The sequence below is a fragment of the Rattus norvegicus genome, chromosome 10, assembly GCF_021556685.1.
Source record: "Rattus norvegicus strain SHRSP/BbbUtx chromosome 10, alternate assembly SHRSP_T2T, whole genome shotgun sequence".
NCBI classification, from domain to species: Eukaryota; Metazoa; Chordata; class Mammalia; order Rodentia; family Muridae; genus Rattus; species Rattus norvegicus.
Window position 1 is genome coordinate 23680821 of NC_141543.1, and position 22920 is coordinate 23703740.

A 22920-nucleotide genomic window follows, 5' to 3' on the forward strand; every position below is an offset into this window, starting at 1 on the left:
ACTCTCTCCACCCTCCTGTTCTGCTTGAGTTGTACAGGCTGAGGTCCACAGAAGTCATAGGAATCTCCCTCATCTTCCAGGCCATCGGAAGCAGACTAGACCAGCCAGCACCTGGATTCTAGAGCCATGCTCTCCGCCCTCCAGTGCAAGGTCAGCTTAGCCCCGCAGGCGACAGAAGCCGAGATGTTTCATTGAAACACGGAGTAAAGTTTCGAAGAAGGGGAAAAGGCAGCAGGCGGAGTTCCCAGGGCTGGATCCTTGCCCAGCTGGTCCCTGGGCTCTGGGAGGGTGGGAATGACGCAGCCTGGGCCCGGCAGGTCTCTGGAGCACCATTCGCCGGGAATTTGCAGGCAGCAACAGCCAGAAGGACTGCGAGACTCTGGGAAAGACAGCTGAGCCAGTCCAGGCTGACTCACGGGGGCTCCGTGCATGGGGCACAGCGTGTGCTCAGCATCCCGTGTAGTTGGAAATCTGAGAGACATCCTCACCCCTACCCATGCACACATATACACCACCACCGAGAAGCACTCCACGCCAGCAGAGTGGGTGTACCTGGGGGTGAGGGATTAGAAACCTCCTCAGCAAAGAAGGGCCAATTTGGAACAGTGAAATCCCTAAGGGCTTGTGGGAGGGGGTGGCAGAGCAGGAGGCCAGGCGCAGCTGTGGGCTGAGGCCACAGACTGGACGCTGCACAGACAGACAGCTCACTTTCCCTGGACAGGCCCCCTTCTAGTGCCATGTGTCCTTGAAACCTTCTAGTAGGGTGAAGCTCATGGGGAATTCCACATGTTTTTGTGGGATCACCCCGAAATACAGATGGAGATGAAGCTGACACTGAAAAAGGAAGAGGCTTCAAGCTCCTGCGCCATTTCTACCCAGCACAACTGTCCCTGCGCCATTTCTACCCAGCACAACTGTCCATAGCTGTCCTCTGAGGTCCCCTGAGGGACAAGTGGGATGAGGAAGGAAAATCCGCCATCCTCCGGACCCAGGCTCTAGTGAGATGCTAGAACCATCTTGTAGCCCAGCAACCACCAACCTAGAGCACCTTCCCAGTTGTGAACCCCTGGGGCTAAATGTGTCTTAAAGCTATGCACAGTGACAGGAAGAAAGCAGCCTCAAATCCCAGCTCTGCCATGCACTCAATGGACACTAAGCATGTCGTTTTGCATCTCAGCTGCCCAGTTTCCTGAAGTGATGGGTAGCATCCTCTGCAGAAAGCATTTATGGGGAAAAAAGAAAGCGCCAACTGCTGCCTATTGGTTGAACCCTTTGAGACCAGGTTATGTTTAGTTGCTCTGGCCACACCCACTGATGGGGTATCAGTCTGCCCCATCACTGACAGCTCCATGGTCCCACTAACTAAACTACACTGTCAACCAATGACGTGTGAATAGCATACAAATGTCATTATATGTGGGAGCTTGTGTGTTGGAGTGGGGTGACAAGGCCCCAGAAGACACTGAATGAGGCACTCCTGTCCTTACCAGGACCTGTCAGGACTGAACAGATCCTGGCTTGGCAAACCAAAAAGAGAGTCTGAGAAGGGTTCTTCTTGGAACCTGGGATCCCTGAGCAAATCTACTCACCAGCCACCTCTGAAGCACCCCCTCTGGGACATACTTTAGATTAGACCCTCCAAACAAAGCAACTAGGGGCCCAACTCCATCATTCTCACGGCTAGGGGGAAGCCTGCTGGATACTTTAATGGTAGCAGGCAGGAGGCTTGGACACGTGTCTTCCTGGCGGGATAACTCACTAGTAGGAAGGCCTTCGGTTCAGACCTCTCCACTGAGCCCAGGACCTGCTTGTTTCTAGCTGGTCCCTTTAAGAAGAGAGGGGAGAGACCATTTTCTATCCTGTGCCCCTCCAGCTGCAGCTGTGAAACTAGGGCTCTTGCACCCAGGCTGATCTGGGCTAAGAGAGCCTCTGCTCACCCCTTGACCTTCCAGCCACCCCTCTCCTAGTCCTAAGCCCCCATGCTTTGGTCCTGGCCCCTCATCAGCCACAGTCATCTCAGCTGATCTTTCCCTGGCCGGGACTCCTGGCTGGGCTGCCCAGCCCTTCCCTTCCCACTCCGTGCTTGGCAGAAGGGTAAGCGTCTGTTCTCGAGCTGGGCCCAGGGGGGCTGGCCAAGGCTAATGAGTGCAAAAGAGGGCGGAGGGCTAGACTGTCTAAAACGAACCCCCTTTCCCAAGGAGCCGGCCCCGCCCACCAGGGGGGATGTGAGGTGAGATCAGCTGTGTACACAGAAGACTGAGAAAGTGGTTCTTTAGGCTTCTAGAAGAAATGACTGGCCAAAGAGATTTCAGACCCCCACAAGAACAGATAGACCAGAGAGAACAGGTAAGGTGAGTGCTGGCCCTGCCTGGCATCATGCTGGCTGCCTATCAGTCTGATGCTTTCCCACAAGTGGATCCCACCTCCCACCTCAAACCCTCTCCAAACTCAGAGGACTCCAAGCCCCTGTTTGGAGTATGGAGAAATGTTGGGGACAAGTCCAGGTGCTGCCACCATCACCTGTCCAGCCTCAGTTTCCCCATCTGCAAAATAGCAGCGATGCTACCCACCTGGCATTCATGTAGATGAACTGCTGGCATTAGACGGCACTCAGTTGGTGCATACATCTCTCCACAGGTCTGCTGGCTCTGCTCCCTCACCTGGACTCAACAGTCCCTGGTAGGGACTAGGTAGGGACCCCTGAGCACTGAGCAGTGGGTCAGCCCCTCCTCTCTGCTCTGCCATTTTCCTGCCTGAATATGACCTTGTTCAGCAGAGTGTGCACAGAGCTTCGGTGTAGCACTCCTGCAGAGAGAGTCAGGGTTCCGAGGACCTACCCTCAAGCTGTCCTTGTGCTATCACCGAGGGAATCAGAGTGAGCAAAGAGAGAGGCAACAGAAAAGAATGGATGCCCAAGGTTTGAGTCTAGACACCCAAGGTCAAGAATGGGTCTTCCACTGCCTCTGCTGGCCCAGTCTTAACCCTCGGTGTCTTGCCCTTGCTGATCCAATAATGCATGGAAGGTCCTAAAAGATTCCCTAAAGGCTTCAGAGCTCATGAGCAAGCCAGGGAAATGCAAATTCAGCTCTCAAGACATCTCTGGCCTTTCATTGCTTTGTTGAGTCAAAGAAAATACTTTGACCCTTTTATGGGGATTTGGGGAGGGGATGTTTGATCCAAGAGAAACAACTTCTGAAGGACTCCAGCCAAGAAAGTCCAAGGGCAGGGCCAGGAGGGTCCTCGGATCACAGCATGGGTAGGAAGCCGAGGGAGCGGGAGCCAGAAGACAGGCAGGTAGGCGGGGGACCTCCATTCCAGCTGCTGAATCTCTCTCTTTTTTCCCTGCTGCTGCTGCTGCTGCTGCTGCTGCTGCTGCTGCTGCTGCTGCTGCTGCTGCTGCCACCCCTCCAGGGCTGTGCAGAGCCACAGACCACCATGACTCCTAAAATGATGGCTTCATTGCCTGCTGGTGCACACTCGTGAACTCTATCATCCATTCCCTCAGCACCATCCAGGAACCTGCTCTCAGGTATGCTGCAGCCACACAGGACCACCCTGAAGACCCAGTGCCCTGGCTGGGGCTTATGTTCTATGCACCCACTCTGAATTCTAGGCCTCCCTAGAGTCTTCTATGAAGTTTTCTACCCATGTGTGAGCTAACAGGCAGGAGTGAGGTGTCACAGAGCACTAAATGGGCATTTTTAGCCTGGCCCTGGAATTGCATACTTCTCTTGCCTGTATTCCGCCAGCCCTGGGACAGCCACCCTGTGACTACTCACCTACAGGGGAGAGTGAGAACAGAAGAGACAGTTTTCATAGATAAGCAGCAAGTATGTCACAAGCAGGAGGCTGAGGAGGAGGAGGAACCAAGCCTATAGGAGCCTTGGTGCTTCTAGACGATGTGACCCAACCTGCACCCCTGTCGGAAGTGTGGAAAGGGTGGCTTGGGAGGAGCTGCAGTCCAACACATCACAGGAAGTGACAGAGACCCCACTTTTGGAGCCTGGATAAATATGTCATCTCTAGGACAGTGTCCTCACCAGTAAAAAGGCTTGTCGCTTGTAGCTGAGAGGTGGGACAGGCATGCACAGGAGGCGCTCCACACGTACGACTATCCTGGCCACTGTGGACTCTTGAGTCCACTCCCCAAGTGGAGGAGAGGAAAACGCACCCCCCTGCTCCCCAGTAAGCCTGGTCACAAGCATGTCCCAGCCTTGAAGCCCCAAGAAGAGGGGGGAGACTCCATGGAGGAGTCTTCACCCAGGTTCTGAAAGACCTTTCTGCCCCAAATGCTCAGAAGCCATGGACAACTGACATATCCATTGAGCCATTATCTAACAAAGGGGACAGCTGAGCATCTAAAACCTCCTATCCCCAAAACAGGACTGGTTGATAGGCATCACAGCATGTGCAAACTCTGATCCATTGCATGTGGTTGCCTGCTGGGCAGTGAGACTGCAGAGGTTTTTATCAAGGCTCCCATGGAAAACAATGCTGGGATCGATCAGTCATGTCTGCCATGGGTGAGAGTAGAACCTGGAATCTATTAGTCATGTCTGCCATGGGCAGGGGTAAAGCCCACTGCAGGCATTTATATTCCTCAAGGTTAGGATAAAGATTGGCCCTTCTTGCCATCTTTATTTTCTCCCTAAAATGTTTACAAACAGGCACAGAAGATGGGGTTAAATAAGCCAGAAAAACCCAGAGGACAAAAACCAAAGGGCTACTTAATTAAAAACCAGTTTAGAATTCCCAGCAACTCTGGTCTTTAGTAGCACCCAGCTATGTAGCCAGAGCCCAGTCAGCTACTGGAGCATCCTGAACTACAGCCAACATTCATCATCATTTCCCGTCCCAACAACGTCCCCACTTCCTCCTGGGAAGGAGCATACCTGACAGCAGGTTCCTTGTCCCCATTACCCACCTTCCATTACGTGTTCCTCAGCTGTTCCCCCTATACCCAAGTCTAGAGTTTGAACCTTGAGCAATGAGTCACATGGGTGGAAGTGGTGGCATCTGGCCCTGTTGTTCAAGCTCAAAATAAAGAGGCAATTCCCAATGCCTACCCTATCACAGATGTTTCTGCATCACACTGTAACTGTCTGAGTCCTCAAATCCCTGGTCGATGGAGGAGAACCTGCTGAGTTCACCGATATATCACTGAACTTTAGCAAGCTGCCTATGCGCTATTGGCATTCGGTAAGTTCACCCATTCTGAAATAACTGAATGAGCGTAAATCTTAAGGCTGGGTATATGGCTCGGTAATAGAATGCTTGCCTAGCATACACAAAGCCCTGAGTTCAAATCTCCAGACTCAAGAAGGGAAAGAAAAGGAAGGGGAGGAGAGGGAAGGGGATGGAGGGAGGGAGGGAAGAGATGGGAGGGAGAGGACAGCAGAGTCTGGAATTAGAGAACAGGATTCAAGCTCATTTGCTGTGTGGCCTCTGGCAAGCCTCTCTGAGCTTCTGTCCTCTCTTGTGTGAAATGGAGACAATCTAAGCATATCTTTGCGCTGTCGATGGATTTAAATGAAGTAGAGGATATGAGACACAGAGGGAGCTCTGATCGTAAGGGAGGGAAGAAGTGAGAGTTTTAGATGATTTGAAGATCATGTCTACCCCAAGATCACTGAGCAGGCAGAAGGCAAGTGTTGCCTTTTCCAAACATAGCTTGTGATGCAATGTCTTCGTTAACCAGAAAACTGAACTCAAAATAGCTTAGTCAGTCAGGGAACTGTGTTGACTCAAGACATTGGAACAATTTGGGCATTAACTTCAGGTAGGTTTTGATCTGCCTAGGTGCAAACACCTAGTTTCTAAGAAGCAAAGACTAAGTGATCAAACACTAATTCATGGCCCATTTACTGAGCACCTGAGAAGAAACTAGGGTTTTGTTTTGCCAAAGCAGATAATGAAAACTGCCCTTGACCTGACACGTAGAACAAATACTGGCTTCGATCACTCAGAGTTTTGTTTTGTTTGCTTGCTTTTTTTGTCTACATGCAACAGAAGCTGTGTTTCTGTTATTGTTATATTGTTTCTGTTATTCTGTATAGTTTAGTAGGTAAGATGTGTTTCAGCGCACAGTCGGAAGAGATTCTAGTCCACAGCCCTGGCTTCGTTGACTCTGAGCCGGTGCTGAGACAGAGCAGCGCATCATGACAGCAAGAATATGTCCAGAGGCTGCTCAGTTCCTGGTAGACAAACATCAGGGAAAAGCACTGATCCCAGCATCAATGTAACAAGCAGGAGCACGTCTGTAATTCCAGCACTGTGGAGGCAGAGAGAAGTCCCTGGAGCTTGCCAGTCTAGACAACTCAGTAAGCTCTAGGTTCAATGAGAGAGCCATATACACACAAACTAAAATTTAAAAAAAAAAAAAAGCAAGGTCAGCAATAAAAAACAACCCCCCACACACACACCCACATGTGCACACACACGCATACACACACACATGCACGCACGTAGGCGCACACGTACACGCACACATGCCTTCTGATACCAATTTTATCAACGTCCTATCGATTCGATGATGGAATGTCTGACATACACAAGTTCAAAAGAAGAATTTTTTTTTTCTGTCTTAACACTTTCGGAGTGCTCCATCCGTAGTTTCTTGACTCCCCACCTTTAGGAGAAGGTAATGGGGAAAGAACCTTCGTCAGTGACGAACAGGAAGCCGCATGGAGGAACCCACATCACAGCAGACAGGAAGTGGGTAAAGGGAAAACAGGAAGTAACCAGCCCATGACGCAATCAATCTCCAAGGACACGCCCCCCTATGACCTGCTTCCCTCAACCAAACAGAAAGTCCCACCACCTCCTTATGGTCTGTTCAGGAAGTCCCACCTCCTTATCGTCTGTTAGGGTTTTGAATCTGTCAGCACCAAATCATCTGAAGTTTAGGTTCCAAACCGTCTATCTCCAAAGCAACAGCCTTTCAGACACACCCAGAGTTGCGCTTCGCTGACCTCGTAGGTATATAGTAATCCAATCAAGATGAAAACTCAAGATTAGCCATTACATTAACTATAACCAAAGAAACGCATGGGCAGAAAGGATGAGGAGGCTGGGAACACGGCTTGGAAACAAACAGGATTCAGTGGTTGACAGAGCCAGGTCAGGTCGGGCCAAAGTCAGGGAGAGTGGCCTGCTGCTGCTGTTTGCGTATGAGAGAAGCCTTTGGCTTCAGGCTGCAGGGGGGGGGGGGGGGGCGCTGATGAAGAAAAGGCTAACTCTGTTCTTCAAGTGAGAGATGACAGAATCTCAGACAGGGCTTGAGGACTGAGAGACCCAGAGAAAGCGATTCAGCAGGACACGGAGCACAGAAGAGGCAAAAGTGAAGAGCCACCAAAGGTTCCAAGCTTGAGAGCTGAAGTGGCCAAGGCTGTGCCCTCCACTAAAGGAGGTTTGCCCTAACTGGGTCTCAGTGGGGTTGATGCAGGCAGTACCTTTTAGCCTACTCAAAGCCTGGGCCAGGGAAACCAGTCAGGGATGGACAGACCGCAGAAGGATGCTCAGCCTGGTATCAGACGCGAGGGTAATTCCAAATTCATTTGGGTACGGCGTGGGGCCTCTAGAGCCAAGTTCTGGAATGCTCTTTGCCTCTGGTCTCCTGCTACAGACATCATCTGCAGAGAATAGTCCCAGATGTAAGCATGATGATTTCATCAGGGTCCTCGTGTGAAGGGACACATGTGCAGGAGATGGCAGCCCATCAGACCGTGGAAATTCTGACCCAAGAGGCTGAGACACAACAATGCGGTGGCCTCCTGCCCCTGCTGGCCCTCGCCCAGTTCTCAAACGTGGCTAATTAGTGTAATGAATTATGACAAATGTGGATGGCGCCTCTGATTTGCTGACAGCAGATACAAACAGAGGCGCTGGCCAAGAACTCCAGTGCATACATTACACACACACACACACACACACACACACACACACACACACACACACACACCTCCGCCAAAAATAGCTTACCATCAGCCTGTAATCCAGCGACCTCCATCTGTTCTGGAATCTGGCTAGTAGCAAGCTGCTGCCGAGAGTGGAAGAGAAGGTTGGAGACATGTGGTCTCCCCACCTTTGATCACTCAGACTAGCTTCTCATCGCTGCTTCTCTCTGCCACATGCACCTCTGGTTAGTGAGACTAGCCAGCCCTGTAGTCCATCAAGGAAGGAGCTTGAGTTCTCCAAGGACCTGCAGTGTGCTTTATATACAAGACCAGAATGGCTGGGATCATCACCATGCAGAACTGTCGATCAGCTAGGAGGGAACAAAAAGTTGTGAATCCTCGACAGGAAAAACTAGTTGGCAATGATACAGGTAGCATGTGGATAGACAGAAACATGTGCGATAAGAATTTAACAGCTGTGTGTGCTCATGCGTATGTGTGCATGTGTGCATGTGTGCATATATGTGTGTGTGCATATTTTCAAATCTGAGTGAAGGTATGTGCATGTGTGCATATGTGTATACATAAATGTTTATTGCATGTGTGTGTGCATGTATAGGACTATTGGAATAATCCTATAATCAAAGAGAAGCTATAACCAGGACAGGGAGACAACTAGAGTTGGTGACTGATGGATGACACCCCATGGAACTGAGGGACAAATTGGATGAATGGATACGTAAGAGACAGATACGTAAATAAATTGGTAATAAACATATAACGAAGATGGTCAATAGTTAAATAATGGATAAGTTGATTGATTCTGAGACTGAATATTTGCCTGCTTATTAAAATGTATTTATAGTACCCAAATCAATGTAGTCTTTTGACAGGCAGTCACGTACACTGTGATGGTTAGTATTGATTCTCAACTTGACTGGACCTGGAATCAAGTAAAAGGTCCAGTCTCTGAGTGGGTGTTTGAGGACATTTCCAGGGAGGAGGGATGAGAAGCCCTTTCCCCAGAGCAAGCAGCCCAGGCATAAGGAGGTCTGAAAGAAAAGCTGTGCTTCCCCCCCCCCACACACACACACCCCCGGAGCTGAGGACCGAACCCAGGGCCTTGCGCTTGCTAGGCAAGCACTCTACCACTGAGCTAAATCCCCAACCCCAAAGCTGTGCTTTTTTGCCTGCCCACCTTTATGTCTTGCTGATGGGTATGTCTATCTTATTGCTGTTGCTGCTGCTGCTGCTGGCCATAGCTTCTTGGGCTTTTCAACATAGACTGAAGACTACAGCAGTTTCCAGGTAGTTCCAGGCAATTAGTGCCAGGTTGGGGATGCTGAGGCACCAGTCTTATAGAGCGAGCAAGTTCTCAGCCTTTCCCGTGTGCAGGCAGCCATTGCTAGACTACACAGTGAGTATCTAAATTCCCTTTGCGGTATGTTTTCATCCTTTTGGGGTTGTTCGTCTAGAGGTCCTGACAAATATAGACAGGCAAGGTTTAGGTCACCGGATGCAAACATTTTCAGCCAGCATCAAACAATGTTAAGTCCTCACCCACTCTCATTTCTCCTACTGGAAATAAAGTATCCTTTCTGGGACCCATCTGGGGCCAGACTCTGCTCTTGTTTGCCTTTGGTTGGTGATTTTGCTGTTTTGGGTCCCGAGTATAAGGACCCAAAGCTAAAGAGTCTGCTTTAGGGAGAGAGGAACATGTTATTGGGTTGTATCCCAGCAGAACTCACAGACCTAAGGCCCGTGAGTCCATTGCTAATGACTGTGTTGAATAAGGTGTTTAAAAGGAGCGTGCCCAAGGTAAGGTTGCTTTCCAACCTTCTTCATTTGGTTGGTGGAGGAACGACTCTCAGCTTACAGACTCCTCATGAAAAATTGCAGTCCTGGTTACATCGAGCAGCGAGACTCTGTGCAAACTGCGTATCCTCTTTGCAGCCACCCATCCATCCGCCTTCCACACTGCAGCTTCACATCCTTGTGGGACAGAAGCTGGCTGCCCTGGACTTCCCAGCCCTGCCTCCAGGGGTAGGGAGTGCCCTTTCTGGGTGCAAACTTAAGACCGGCCAGCAACAGAGGGACAGAGAGCCATGTCTGAAGACACGGCACCTCCCAGAAGAGCCATGTAAAGACTCAGAAACAGTAATTCCAAAAGAACCTGTTGTCATAGACCTGGAAGGACTGAGCAGATAAATGTCTCCCACCCACATACAGGCACAGGCACACATATGCGCACAACACATATAGACACATACACATATACACACATGTGACATACAACTGCACACATATACATGCACTGCACGCATACATTTACCCATTCACACAAGTATACACTCTCGCAACACACACATCCACGTACACTCACACGTGAATATGCACACTCATACACCTCCATGCAACACGTTTACACACATACATGCAGCAAGCATGCACATACATACACGCACACTTGCAAACAAGCACACACACGAATATATATCCACACATGCACACATGCACGTGAGCACACGCATCTGTCAGCTTCTGTACCCCCCGCATTTCTGTACATCCACATGCCACCTGTATGCAAGATCCCCAACTAGCTTTTCTTAAATTAACTCTTTTCTGACTTTCCTCATATGTACTTAAAAGGGAAATTTTCATTCCTTCCATATATAGAAAGTGATCATCAAAATATACTCACAACATTAAAATAGAAAGCAAATGTTCGTCCTGGAGCCAGCTGCAGCCCTCCCTCTGAAGGCTGAGCACATGTTTATAGCAGGTTTGTTCCAGCATGCACTCTGTCTGGGAGCTCCGTGCAGGGGAACCAGGGCTTACCCTTCCAGCCTAACTCAGGGCCCACTCAGGGCCCCTCTGGAGAGGGGACGGCTGAGGAAGGGAATCCTTGCAAGAGCTGTAGAGGACAGGGCTGAACCCCACGCAACCTCACCTCAGAACTAGCCCTGCTGGGACTGGTTGCTCTCCCCACATTATCCCTGTGTGCTCAGCACCGCTGTGGGTCCTGTCTCCTTCCTGAAGCATCCTTCTTTCTCTGGAGGACTCGCTCTTCAAACTCTATTTCCCCCTCTGTAGCATGGCAGCAACACACTCCATAAAAACCCAATAGATTCAAAGAAATTCTGTCACCTCAGCTGAAAAGGCACTGCATGGCTTTCTCCTGTCTATCTCTTTGCTCCACCATCCTCAGTGTTGTGACTTCCTCTCCTTATAGTTACAAAATGGCTCCCATAGCTCCAGCCATCACATCCTCACAAAAGCCCAAACTGATAGAGAAAAAGCCAAGACTTTGCTACACACTTGCTGTTGCTTGGAGAGAAGGTTTTCCTGTGTAGACTAGGTTGACCTTGAATTCACAATCCTTCCATCTTTGATTCCCAAATAGTGGGGTTACAGCTGCGTGTCACTGTGTCTCTCCCCTTTGTCTATAAGTTAAGAAGTCTCCCTAGAAAGATTCCACACCTCTATAACTCATTGGCTAGAGTGGCATCCCATGATCCTCTTTGAGCCAGTTACTAGCAAAGGGAATACAGTTGGCCCGAAGGGTGTCGGAAGTCCAGGCCCTTCCGTTCAGATTCAGGTGGGCGTGGCCTCTCTGAGGTCCCCATCCCCCCATTATGTGATCAGAGATGTCAGCCACATCTTCCCCAGCATTTTCCCTTTATGAATTTACCTTCAGAGAACCTAGAAACGCCCTGTGACCAACAGAAGCTTCAGAGACAATGGGTGAAACACATCTGCCTGTCTCTCCTTCTAGCCTCTTATGCACAAAGGCCAATACTCTACACCCAATCTCTCTGTGTGTCTTGTTCAGTCTCATTGAATTACTTCACACTTATGACTTTTTTTTTTAATACTGGGGCTACAGCTCAGAGTCTCTTAGGCACAAGCAAGCCCTTGACCACCAAGCCACACCCCGCTCCTAAAGGTATTGGGAAGCAACCTGTTGTGAGCTTGTCTTTGTCTCTAGCCTGAGAGACCCTTCCACCATAGCATGGATTTGCTCTAAGATCCATCCGGAGGCTCCAGGCAAACAAATACAGCCACGTTGACAGGATGGAACTGAATGGACCAGGGAAAGGAGGAGACAGGAGGGAGATGCAAGGCGGACCACACCGCCCACGGAGGCTGCAGTTATTTCCTGCAATGTCCTCCTAGGATCACCCCACCCCCTTTCTCCTTTCCTATATTTGTTCTCTTCAGCTTGAACGTGGCTTCCTCCAGGCAGGCTTCTCTGACTGCACCTGTACAGCCCTTCACGTGGTAGCATTTAACCTCAATATGGTTGCTCTTGACTGGTTTGCTTCTCAGCAGCACTTTTGGATTCCAGGGAGCCCAGTACAGAGTAATTCCTCAGAAGGAGAGGAGAAAGACAGGAAGACAGATCTGATATAAACTGCTGTGTGCCCGGGTTTCCAACAGGAAGTCTTCCTAAGGGACTCTGTGGAAGGCAGGCAAGTGGCCGATGACCAGAAGAATGTTCATGATTGCTTATCTGTGTATGTGCACCAACAAGGGGACAGGTGAATGGTCAGATGCATGGATGGACAGGTGTATGGATGGACAGGTGCGTGGATGGACAGGTGTGTGGATGGACAGGTGCATGGATAGACAGATGCATAGACAGATGCAAGCATTGACAGGTAGATGGACAGATACATGAATGGACAGGTGGGTGGACAGATACATGGACAGATGCAAGGATAGACAGATACATGGACAGATAAATGGACAGATGCAAGGATAGACAGATACATGGATAGACAGGTGGATGGACAGATGCATGGTTGGACAGGTGCATGGATGTGCAGGTGCATGGATGGACAGGTGGATGGACAGGCAGGTGGGCAGATGTATGGATAGATAGGTGGATGGACAGATACATGGATGGACAGGTGGATGGGCAGATGGATAACTGAATGCTTAATCTTAAGTTTATGTCTTCTGAATCAAGCTTCTCCTACTGCCCATATTTCTCTCCTTATAGGGAGACCCTGTACTACCTACCATTGAGTGCAGTGAGAAGCAAGATTTGGAGAATGAGAGACAGGTAGTCAAAACTGTTGCCACTCCTGACCCCAGCTATGCCTGAGCTCAGAACAGCCCAGCTAGCCAAGACATAAGCCATAGTTTGTCTTTTTAAAGATGCTGGATACCAGCAGGGAAGGCATAGCTCCCTCCCACAGGATAAAGGTATCGTGACTTAGCATCCCACCTGTGGATTCCATGTTCTAAAATTCTCCACAGCCCAGGGCAAGGCCCCATGAGCAATCATAGAAACTAGAGCTGCTCCCTTCTCTAGGAAAGTGGAGAAGAGGAGGGGAGCGACGAAGATCCTATTGGTCCCCAGGGCATGCGCAGGAGGTCAAGCTAGGACACAGCACTGAGGCTGAAGGTCTGTGGGTGAGTTCCTGAGAGATTCCTGTCTCTGGGCTTCTTGGAAAGTATCGCATGGTGGGTGCATCCCAAGTTGAAGGCCTGGCATGAGGACACATCTCACATGGCACAGGAACATCCAATGAGGGTAAGAACACAAAAAGAGAAAAACGTTAACCCCACAGCGTCAGGATCCTTGGAACTTTCCAGTAGTGTCAACCCAAGAGGGGCCCCCAAGCCTTCTGAAGGTGAGCCTGTTGGGTGGAACCCAGCAGCTACGTGTGTCCTGGGCTTGCAATGTGGTCTGAGGTAGGGACCCCAGGCAGAAGCTTCTCTGGTAGATCATGTCTGTGGTCCATCACTTTCACTTTCAGAGACTGCAGCTGGGTGAAACTGGCTTTTCCCTATCCCCATCCGGATCTAGTCCTGGCTATGTCAGCTCCTGTGTCCCCGGTGACTTGTGTGAAAATGTGCATGACAGAGGTACATCTGATCAGAGTCAGCAGGACTTTCTCTGGAGCCTCTGAGAATGGCGAAGTTGTTAACTTAGCTGGACAGAAGGTGGGAAGGACAAGAAACCTCTTCCCGAGACTCAGAAGAAGCACAACAGAATGGAGCATGAAGAAAATGAGCACCTAGATCAAGCTTTACCTGAAGCCTGATGCCAGCTTACTTTTCCATCATACATATTAATAAAGCTCTTGCTGGGCTTTGGCTTTCTGGGTTTCTAGCACCTGCAGCCCAGAGAATCTCAAACAACACAGGGACAGGAGTGGGGATGTGGGAAAAGCACTAAGGCTCTTTAACCTGAGTTCAAATCCTGTGGTGTCCCTTCCTGTGCCATGTCCCTGTCCCTTGTCATGTTGTCTCCACCACACCATGCCCATCCCTATCCCTGTCCTCTCGACCCTACACTCCCTAAGCCCCAAGCCCCTTTAACACCTGTGTGACTCTGGGTAAGCCTCTTTGCCTCTCTCATCCTTTATCTTTGGTGAAGCAAGAGAACCACCAACTTTTTGTGGAGGGAGAGAAGGGCAGATGTTTCTCCAGCTTAATAAAGCCGGAGGAGGTTGGGAAATCAAACAAAAGCCCTCCAGTGAGCAAGTTCCCTTCCCAGTACCTACTTCTTTACTGGTAAGAAGCAACTTAAGAGACCTGGAAAGAAATGAGAAAAACAGAAGAGGGCCGTGTAATGATGCTGCAACATAGTGACGTCTCAGCCTGCGTGGGGTGGACCAAGCGAGCCCTCAACTGCAGACGGTATTGGGAGCCCCCTTCCGCAGTGCAGCGGACAGAAATTCTAAAAGAGCTAATTAGGCCTGCACACTGCCCAGAGAGGGGGAAAAGGCTGCCTAATAACTGGCTTTCCCAGCAGGGGGCCACATCCAAGGCTACCTGCCACCTTCCCTCCTGGCCAGAGATGGAAACCTCAGCCAGAAGGCCAGGCAAGTTCTGTCCCAGGACAGCATGCAGAGCTGAGCCTAGAAGCCATCTGGTCCCCAATTCCACCTAATGTCTGCAGCAGACATTGAGGTAATTGCCTGGTTGGGGCAGTGCCTGGACATCTTTAGCACCTAATTCACTACTGTTTCTCTGGAAGCCCCATTCCCTGCCTGCAAGGGAAAGACATGCCTGTTTACAGGGATTTTAAGCCCCTGGAATCCTGGTCTGACCTGGCAAGGCTCCAGCCGACCCCAGAGCCAGGAGAGCATCTTTGGCTTCCAGCCCAAGCCCTAAGCTGCACGACCGCCACGGGCAGCCCAGCCTCCTGCCCCAGGCTTTTGGGTTCTATCCCCAACTCCACTCCCAGCAAAGGTGGAGGATGGGAAAAGTGAGACATGGGATTAGGGACATGGGTTCAAATTCCAGCCCAATCACTTCCTGACATGGGTCCTGGAAACAATACCATTCTAGGCTGGTCTGTTTTCCTGTCTGCAAAGGAGACACTGTGATGCCTCGGTCCGTTAACAGCTGAGATAGCAACAGTTCTGCTGGTGTCACCGGTCGGACTCAGGCACACACTGCTACAGAACCAGCAGGAAGACTTCATCACCGCAGCACCCCCGGTAAATGCAGAAAGCACCTTGTCCCCAAACTCACTGTATCCCAGATTTAGTGTCCCTCCATACCTCCTGCCACCATCTTGAATAGCTATGTCCAGACCCCTTTGTACCCTTATCCAATGCCAGTCACAGATCCCCCACTGTGCGCATAAGTAGGGCAATGAGCTGGTGTCCCCTCCTGAAACCTCTTCCCATCTGACACTTCTGATCATAGAACCAGATGGAGGAGGGATCTAGCTGTCCAATGATGAGGACATCCTGAGTCAGGCTGGGTTATAAACCTAGAGTCCCTGCTTCCTCTGTGGGTCTGGGCTGCTGCTTCTCTGAAACAGATGGGCAAAGACCAGGGAACAGAGTATCCCAGCTCCTGCCCAGCAGGATGAATCCCCTGTTGTCTCTTTAGAATGAGACATCAGCCCCATGAAGTCAAAACAGTTGGGACGTGAAAGATAGCACCCTAGAAAGGATTTGCCTGAGGCCAGGCAGGGCGGATGAACCAAGGCACACTCTGGCTGCAGGTACTGTCCAGAGAATAGGAAAAGCAGTAACCAGCCTGGAGATGCTGAACATGGGGTTTGTATCTCTGTTCCATCGAGCGGGAAGGGACATGAGGGGCACCAAGACCATGAAGGGCAGACTTCAGGGTTCCAGAGATTGACTTAATGGGTTTGCAGGAAATGAAAAAATGGCAAACACACAGAGACACAAGAGAAAAGCTGGGATCAGGCAGTCTGGACTCTCGGATGGAGACGCTGTGGCATTCTGGAAGCTCAGTGTGCTTGTTATATACAGTTAAACAGGGAGGCAAGTTTAGCTGATCTCTGTAGGGGCCGCCTCTCTCTGTAGAGACAGTCTCTCTGTATAGGTTAGTCTTCTTTCTGTAGGGGCAGTCTCTCTCTCTGTAGAGACAGTCTCTCTGTATAGGGTAGTCTTCTTTCTGTAGGGGCAGTCTCTCTCTCTCTCTCTCTCTCTCTCTCTCTCTCTCTCTCTCTCTCTCGGCAGTCTCTCTCTCTCTCTCTCTCTCTCGGCAGTCTCTCTCTCTCTCTCTCTCTCTCTCTCTCTCTCTCTCTCTCTCTCTCTCTCTCTCTCGGCAGTCTCTCTGTGGGGCTAGTTTCTCCCTGTAGGGGCAGTCTCTCTCTCCATAGAGGCAGTCTCTCTCTCTGTATGGGCAGTCTCTCTCTCTGTAGGGGCAGTCTCTCTCTGTAGAGACAGTCTCTCTGTATAGGGTAGTCTTCTTTCTGTAGGGGCGCTCTCTCTCTCTCTCTCTCTCTCTCTCTCTCTCTCTCTCTCTCTCTCGGAGCAGTCTCTCTGTGGGGCCAGTTTCTCCCTGTAGGGGCAGTCTCTCTTTCCATAGAGGCAGTCTCTCTCTCTCTGTATGAGCAGCCCCCCCCCCCTCTCTGTATGGGCAGTCTCTTTCTGTAGGGGTAGTCTCTCTCTGTGTAGGGATAGTCTCTCTCTGTAAGGGGAAGTCTCTCTCTCTCTCTCTCTCTCTCTCTCTCTCTCTCTCTAGGGGCAGTCTCTCTCTGTAGGGACAGTCTCTCTTTGTGAAGGGGCAGCTTCTCTCTGTAAGGGCAGTCTCTCTTTGTAGGGGCAGTCTCTCTCTCAGTCTCTCTCTGTGTACGGGTAGTCTCTGTAGAAGCAGTCTCTCTCTGTAGGGGCAGTCTCTCTCTGTGTAGGAGCAGTCTCTCTCTGTAGGGGCAGTCTCTCTATGTAGGGGTAGTCTTCAGGCTGTAAACATCTGGGGAGAGAAATCTACAGAAGACGTTTTCTGCACACGCTATCAACCTCACATACCAAAGAAAGGCTTTGCCTCTGAGCTTCGGAAGCTTTACCATTTTCCCATAGGTCTGAGGCTTTGGTCCTTGACATGGCTGGCTCATGTCAACAATACACATTCATTTGAGAACTTCACAAATTCAAGAGCTTCCTCTGTTCCCCACAGAAGCCAAACCAGGGATCAGGAGTTATATAGGCACCTCCAAGCATCCAGACTCGAGGTCAAGCTATGGCATTAGAGATGGGCAGGGCTGGACTCAACTCCTAGCTTCTGTTTCCTTGCCATGTAATCTCAAGCAAGCAACTCTTTCTCTCTGATCTAGACCTACCAAGCATAGTTAACAATGTTCACCAAAAAGGCCACTTGAAGTGGGCTGCAGTGCACAGCATGAGTTCTGAACATGGTGAGTGTGGTCCTGAGATTCCCTGCACAGCTGTGTGGTGAAAGCCCGTCCTGGCCTCCTCCCTAGAGTGAGCGTTCCTAAGAAGACATTGTCCGTGGCAGGGAAGTCTTCCCGCTGGCCCCCTATGCTTATCACTTACATATTTCTCCTAACTCAGGAAATACACCGAGCATGCTAAGCAAAAGGAAGCTGGGCCACATCTGCCTGCGTCTTCCCACCTCAGACCCAAAGGCCCCAGTGCAGCCTGGGGGACAAGCTTGGAGGCTCGAGCCATCTTGGGGATGCTACTTCTGGGCAGTCAGAGTCGGCAGAGGCTTATGGGAGGCCCCACGGTATGTCCTTGAAGAGGATCAGAGCACACCAGGCCTTTTCTCCTTTCCCTCTCTTCTTCTAGGCCATGATGTAGCCATGAGTAAGACTATGGCCTGCCACATGCTTCCCTTGTAGCCTCCTCCTAGACCCACACACTGGGGTTTTCATCAAGAGTTTCACTGAGGCCTTGGGTAAATTGGTGATTGTGTTGAGTCTGGGAGTATTTCTCTGTCAAATATGGAAGGAGGCCATGGGCCTGGGAAGGTTCCTGCCCTGCTTATTGTCTTACTTAATGCTCTTGGCCAAGCAATTTTATGTTTCTTAGCCTCAGTACATCATCTACAAATAGGACAACCAAAGAACTTTCCCATCTACAGGGCACCTAGAGAACTTCACAAAGTTCCAAGGACATAGGCTGTGTGCCTGGCAGGAGGGAGAACCAAGTGGCAGGAGCTGGGGACGAGGTGGGGGTAGGGGTGGCATGTGAAGGTGGTGGGCGGATCACAGAGCAGATTCGCTTGTCCAGGGCAAGCTTTCAGAAGCCAACCAACGCCTTCCCTGGCCGGACGACTTCCCCCTCCAAATCCCTTCCGCATGTGGGACCCCTCCAGTCAGTCTCTGCAGGAGGAGGGGTGAAAGAACAGAGGGTCAGGGTCCCCTCTCACTTCCAGAGACAGTTATCCTGAAGGGACACCCCCACGCCCCAGTTGAACCCCCCCCAAAAAAGGGGGTTCCCGGGAGCCTTGTCTGCTTCCAGCCCTGGAGTCACCCTGGAAGAGAGGGGTCCTCAAAAGTCACCAAGGCATAAATAACCCTTACTCTCAGCACAGGAAACTCAGGGATGGAACTGACCTCAAAAATCCAGCCTCAGCTTGACCAAACACTATGGAACTCATAGACTGTGATGGATTCCCAGCACTTAGCAAGAGTGAATGGACAGGCACATCAGTGAAGGAATAAATCAGAATCACTAATGGTGAAGTTCCCCATGGGCCCGAGGTAAATTCCCCAGGGCCCAGACGAACAAGGCTTGTGAACAAATGGCTGGGTTTATTGCTTTATCAGGGACACTGGGAACCTAATTTCTCCAGCGATTCCCATCTGCTGGGAGGTTGCCTGCTCAATGCCTTGAATAGTGTGCCCCAACACACAACCACCATGTTGAATGAAAAGCAAATGCATGATAATGGCCCCAGCCGTCAGCATTAAACACCGAGAGAAAGGAAGCACCAGAGACGGCCCTGCCCCAAGCCCTGTCCCCAGCCACCACACTCTTCACCGGTTTGCTTTTTTTTTTTTTTTAAATAATTTGTGGGTTGTTTTTAATTGTTGGGGCAGTAATACTTGGTTCATGAGACTGCAATATACAGAGAGGTGAAATAAATAGCTTATATATATAATATATATAATATAGCTGGTTTTAAAATATTCCCTTATCATTGGTGTACTAGGTCACGTGAGTCACGGAAGGTCCATAGCAGCATCCTCCAGAACTGCGGGCAAGGCAGGCCACCATGATTGGACGAGGCGTCTGTCGTCGGAAGGTCGAGGCGCGGAGAATTCTCAGGGGCGCCTTCCCTGCGCGGTGTCGCGGGACAGCTTGCAGTGGACAATAAATAAATGACTGCAAACCAGAGAGCGATTCTTGTTGGAGTCTGGGGCAGGGAGGGGGTGGGGGTAGGGCACTACTTTTCCTTTTTTTTTTTTTTTTGTTTTTGTTTTTGTTTTGTTTGCTTTCAGAACCTTTGGGGGGGAAAGGACTTTGGTTTCTCGCAGCGTCAGTTTTCTCGTTCAAGTCCTCCTCTGGGGTTGAGTTTTGAATTGTCACCTCCTAGAGAGAGGCAAGCACCTGTGGGTTGACAGTGGTCCCCTTGTGTGAGTCCTTCGTCATGGGGTTCAGGTCAACAGTGGAATCATATCACCCCTCCCCCCAAGACTTTTAGGTTCAGTTTTTGTCTTCTTTTAAACACAATGTACAAAAATAGAGATTTTTTTTCCTTATTTTTCATGTAAAAATATTCCTCTGACGTAGTTCTCTGGGGGGGTGAGTGTGACCGGACCTAGCCGGGGTGAGTGGGGCGGATCCGCCGGGATCGCTTAGTAACTGTGGTGTACTTGAAGGGCTTCTGCAGCTCAGTCTGTCCCTTGGGGTAACGCTTCATGAAGTGCACATCTTGCTGGTTTTCGCGGGTCTTGGGACCCTTGCGAGGCCGCCCCTTCTTGGTGAAGCCCACGTACCAGCCTGAGTACTTGGCTGACATCAGGGCCGTGTAGTTGTTTTCCAGAACCTTCTCAATGAACACGCACTCCTTGCTAGTACCATCAGGCTGCAGGAGAGAGAGAGAGAAGAGGGCGTCAGAGCCTGGTTAAGTGTGCCACACAGCAAACATTACTCACAACCACAGCGATGGCTGGGTACTGGGTCCACTGCACCCAAGTCCCCCCAGATCTAGGAAGGCTTTGCTCAGCTCCCAACCTCACAGCACGAGCACATGTACTTTATAGCCACAGAGCCACTAGACAGAAGTGCCCGGGGAAGGGAATGAAGACAGGCACGAGCAGATATGCCTGGGAAAACATGGCGAGCAATCAGATACCAAATTCTGCTTAAAATTTCACTTCACAAGCACTATAGAGCTAGACCTAGAAGAAGATTCAGAAGTCGTACTAGAGCCCAGCGGGGAGCCTTTTGTCAAAAGGAAAAAATAAAAGAAAAAAGAAATTGAAGGAGCAAAGTTTCGTGGAGAGGGCACAGGGCACTTGGGACAGGGCAGGCTGGGACAGCACAGCAGACCGGGTCTAACCTCTGCTTCCTGATACGCAGAGTCTTTTGTTATAGGCCCCTATACCTTCTCCCATCCTCCACCCAGGGAGTAGAGCTCCACTGTCTCACAGAAGTCCACCTCATCCTTAAAGAGGCTCCACATCATCCCTACTAGATCTAGCCAATCAAATAGTAGCCCCTCCCAGACATGTGACCCAAGCCCACCAATCAGTGTGCTATGTGGGTCCAACTCCCAGTGCCCGAAACAAAACAAACAAACAGAAAAGAAAATGGGTTTAAATTCGAGGTATTTGTAAGGCTGAAATGAGGGCAGCCATTTTACCAACACGAAGGGAAATCCTGCTGCGCAGCGATGCCAGCCGTGAGGAAGCAGAGCCAAGCAGGGGAATGAAAGAAACAACCAAACCCCGGTCACATCATTTGGGCTCTGAATCCAGCTGCATCTGCAGTTCACGTTACCTCACCACCATGCGGGCCAACGATGTCTCATTTCCTTTAACTCAGCTGATGTTTTTAGTCTATCATTTGTAAGAGAAACGGGTCCTGGCAGATCTGCCCAAAATCTGACATTCAGTCAGCTACTCAACTCTTCTGCGACACAGTTCAACACAACTACACTCAGTGTGGGATGTGGCACGCCTGAATACTTAGTATGAAGTAAGCCAGGAGCCTCCAAAAATAAGGCGTAACATAGCCAAACTCCACAGGCTGCGAGCGTAAGGGGGCCTTGGAGTCTCGGGTTGCCGAGTAGATCTCTTGAGGGCACTGATTCTGGAGCCAAGAGCCAAACGAACTCTAGCACATCCTGTGACCTCAGGCTACTCAGTCCTTGCTCCAAACCTCAGATTCCTCACCGAGCAAAAGAGGACAATGACTTCTGCGTCATTGCGACACACACAAGGAATGACACTTGGAAAAGAGTCTGACACACAGGGGGACTCTCCAGGTTGTTCCTCAAGAGCAGGTGGCTCTGTTGGGACTGCCCTGAACAAAAGACGATGGGGAGACAGCTTGCAGCCTCCTTCTGGAACAGTGATTGCTGGATGGGAGAGAGTAGGAAACACAGAGTTGGACGGGCTGACCTAGCAGCACAAGTTTCCAGCGAACATCTCCAAATTTAGGCCAGGCCCACTCCTCGTTCCGGACGGCTGCCCAGCCAAGTTGGAAGCCCAGCGGTCTGGCTATGTGTGGAGACTGAGGTGTGGGTTCCAGCCTTTTGTTTGAAGTGGAAAACTGGCCTGAGCTTCCAGGGACATTTACCTTTGAGAGGAGGGCAAGCTTACTCCCTGCAGACAGAGTGCTGAACTCGGCAGAAAAGGCCGGGGGGGGGGCGGGGGGGGAATGCCGTCTTTCCAGACGGCTGAAGGATAGAGGGCAGGTTCGAGACACACACGATACCCAGAGGATAGTCTGGGTAGACATTGTAGTAAGACTATTAGAAAGGAAGGCAGAAAACATGTGTAAGGCAGGTCGGGGAGGCAAGAGACCTCTGGGTTTTGGGTCTCTCTCATGGAAAGGTCTAGAAGCTCCTCACCCAATTCTCGACCTGAGTCAAAGCAACCTGAACCAAAGCTAGACAACGCCATTCTGTGTCTGCCCTTCCAAGGTTGCTCTGAAACTGCCATCACTAGGACGCACCCTATGACTGCCTCTTCTCTCTCTAGGCAACTCCTTCCCTTCCTCAAGAGGCAATGGTCAAACTCAGGTGCAGCCTGCTGTTGGCCTTGTAGCCTTTCTGACTGAGTCCATAGGTGACAATCTTTGCTCACTCTAGTCTTCACTGCTGGGTCCCAAAAGCCCCTCTGTGTCCTGAGATGTTAGAACCAGCCCAGAGCCCAGCTCCCCAGCCTTTTGAAGTAAACTTAGATATGTACTGAACATTTGTGGTTAGAACTTTACTGGTCTACACACTCCATTTCTGGAAGTCTCTGGCTAACCCACTCCTCTCCTACCCCCACTTGGTCTCTCTACTCCTTCATTCAGTATTTACTGATTGCTGACCACAGGCCAGACATTCCCAAGTACGTTATGTCATTTTGCCCTCTTACGTCATTGAGAGCGACTCTACCTAGAGAAAGGAAACATCTAAAAGAGTCAAAAGGGCTTGCCCAAGGTCATGGCACTGGAAAGTGTGGCCCCAAGCACACTTGTCTCATGTCCAGTTCTAGAGAAGTCCCTGGGGAGAAAAGAGGAGGCGGGGTGAGTGGTGCCCCTCCCCCCAAACTCCTCACCTCCCTACCGAGCCATGTTGGACAAGAAGTAAAACTGGGTACAAAGTAAAAGTTGGGTTG

General features: G+C 50.4%; 1 protein-coding gene across 4 annotated transcripts in view; it reads right to left on the bottom strand.

Annotated features, from left to right (window-relative positions):
* Nucleotides 1-19126: 19126 nt before the first annotated feature.
* Fgf18 (fibroblast growth factor 18) overlaps nt 19127-22920 on the bottom strand; it is a 30895-nt gene continuing 27101 nt past the window's right edge. For 3 of the 4 annotated variants that reach the window (XM_087571087.1, XM_087571085.1, XM_087571086.1), the window contains one exon: nt 19127-20171. In XM_087571087.1, coding sequence (XP_087427213.1) covers nt 20167-20171 — 5 coding nt within the window. In that variant the 3' untranslated portion in view covers nt 19127-20166. 4 annotated transcript variants of the gene reach the window in all.